We start from the raw sequence: 2689 nt of genomic DNA, 5'->3' as shown, positions 1-2689 counted from the left end.
TTTTAATTATCCGCGCATCATGCAGGTACTAATACTAGTGTATAGGAAACATGAATACTGTTAAACAAATATAAGCTAGAAAACCTTTGAAAAATAAATATTTTGATGCATTTTCTATTGTATTATTAACAAAGTTGTACCAGACTTTGAGGTAGCCGTGTTGTGGTTTCCATATATAATAGCAAGTACATATACTATTTCTACTAGAGCTGAAGATTCTGAAACAAAATAGAGACGTGTATGACCAAATCCAAGAGGATTCTTTGATTACTTGTTCGTTCTTGTATAATTAAAAAAAGAAAAAAGAAAAAATAGAAAGAAAGGATAGTGCGAATGTTGTTTGCAGTGATTTTCGAGACAATTCTATAAGAGTAACACATTTACTATAATCGATTTTCTTTTCCTTTTCTAAAACGAAAATACTAAACTTTCCATGATTTACTCGGTCGTTATTAGTGTTCACGATGTACACATTTAGATTTAGAAATTCTTATGGACGGGAGGTATAGATTAGTTGGTCTCATGTTATCCCGTGGTAAGGTATGTTCCTCAAAGTCAGCTAGTGGTCTTAATATTCTTGACATTTTGACTTGGAATAAAACTGTTGTGTGCAAAATCCTATTTAACTTATAATGCCAAGAGAAATACAAACTATTGGTGGAAAGCACTCTTCTTGGATGGTGTTAAATTCATCCCAATCAGTTGAAATTGATAAGAGAATAAGCAAACGAGAAAGAAGGAGAGAGTGCCGAACAGTTTACTCTGATTATCAACTGAATAGAATGCTTAATCAATAAACTGTACAAGTATATTATATACTAACTCTAGCTGCTATATTTAAGTTAAGGGACACCTGTCAACTAACTAATCTCAGCTTTCAACTAAGGCACAATAGTGTATGTTACTAACTCCTCTACACCCCCCTCAAGCCATGAGAAATGAAGATTTCATTCCTAGCTTGGACACCAAGTAAGAATATTGCGCCTTAGTGAGACTTTTATTAAGCATATCAGCTTGTTGCTTAGCAGAGGAAAGGTAAAGAGTAGCCACCAAACCTTGTTGCACCTTCTCCTGAATAAAGTGACAATTAATGTCGATATGTTTATTACGTCATGGAAAACATGATTAGCAGCTATTTGAATGGCAGATTTGCTATCACAAAATAGAGACACAGGGAGTTGAAGATCAATAGACAATTCCTTGAACAAGCCAATGATCCTAATAACCTCAGCCATCGTAGAAGCTAGACTCATGTACTCTGCTTCAGCAGAGCTTCGAGAGATAGTTGTCTGTTTCTTGGACTTCCAGGAAATCAGGGAATCACCAAACTTCACAATGTAACCAGTGACAGACCTCATTGTATTGGGACAAGAGACCCAATCAGCATCACAATATGCTATCAACTTATCAGAACCAGTCGCAGACAGGAAAATACCAAGACCAAGCTCTTGTATGACATATCTCACAACTTTTCTAGCTGCCTCCATGTGAGACACCTTTGGAGCCTGCATGAATTGACCCAGACATTGCACAACAAAAGCAATGTCTGGTAGAGTAATGGTCAAGTAGAAAAGCCTGCCAATTAACCTGTGATAACAAGATGGATCAGGCATAAGACAATCAGCTAATTGACCAAGGTGTTGATCGTATTCAGCATAAGTAAGCTTGAGGTTTAACTCTATAGGTGCACCAAGTGTCTTAGAACCAGCCAGCCCCATGTCTGAAATAAGCTCTAAAGCATATTTTCTCTGATGCATCACAATACCAATCTTGTTTCTAGCAAGCTCAATACCTAAGAAGTATCTGAGTTCCCCTAGATCTTCAATCTTGAAATGTTGCTGCAAAGCATCCTTGGTGTTTTGAATTAGCTAAGCATCATCTCCAGTTATAAGGAGATCATCGACATAGATCAAAACAACAACATCTTGCCAGCAACCTTCTTAGTGAGCAAGGAATAATCCAAATGACTCTACGAAAACTCTAAAGAAATCAATGCAACAGTCAATTTAATGTTCCATTGTCTAGAGGCCTGCATAAGTCCATAGAGTGACTTAAGCAACCTACAAATAGAGTGTTTCCCTGAGGGAGCAAAACCTTGAGGAAGCTCCATATAAACTTATTCATGTAGGTTACCTTGTAGGAAAGCATTAAAAACATCCATATGATATATGATCCATCCCTTAGAGGCAGCCAAGGAAATCACGGATCTCACAGTAACCATCTTCACTACGGGTGAGAATGTCTCTTGATAATCAATACGATCCTTTTGGTTGTATCTCTTTGCCACTGATTGTGTATTGAACCTCTAAATTTCACCAGATGCTTGATACTTGATTTTATACACTCATTTACATCCTATGGCCTTCTTACCTTTTGGAAGAGGCACCACTTCCCAAGTTTTATTGACCTCCAATGCTTGTATTTCAGCTTGCATGACATCTCTCTGTATTTCGTAGGCTGGTGCAATAGCTCCCTAGTCAGCATTAGAAGATGGTGGTAGTTCATCTGTTGTTGAGATTGCATCTGACATCACCTCTTGAGACTGTGGAGGTTCTTCTGTTGCTGTAACTATAGCCGGTAACACTTCTTGAACATCCTGGGTGTTCTGAACTTGAAGTAAATTAAGAGATTGGCCATCAGATAAATGCTTCTGAGCAGGACAATACATATGCTGAATACCCAACACCAT

General features: G+C 37.6%; 1 protein-coding gene across 1 annotated transcript; it reads right to left on the bottom strand.

Annotated features, from left to right (window-relative positions):
• Positions 1 to 924: 924 nt before the first annotated feature.
• Positions 925 to 2689, bottom strand: LOC138885485 (uncharacterized mitochondrial protein AtMg00810-like). Its single transcript, XM_070166439.1, has 3 exons — positions 2534 to 2689; positions 1122 to 1868; positions 925 to 1071 (listed from the first exon to the last, which is right to left on the bottom strand). The coding sequence occupies exons 1-3, from the start codon at positions 2687 to 2689 to the stop codon at positions 925 to 927; spliced, it is 1050 nt and encodes a 349-aa protein (XP_070022540.1).

This window comes from Nicotiana sylvestris, chromosome 2, assembly GCF_000393655.2.
Source record: "Nicotiana sylvestris chromosome 2, ASM39365v2, whole genome shotgun sequence".
NCBI lineage: Eukaryota > Viridiplantae > Streptophyta > Magnoliopsida > Solanales > Solanaceae > Nicotiana > Nicotiana sylvestris.
The sequence above is the reverse complement of the archived record's forward strand: the minus strand, read 5'-3'. Positions and strand labels throughout refer to the sequence as shown.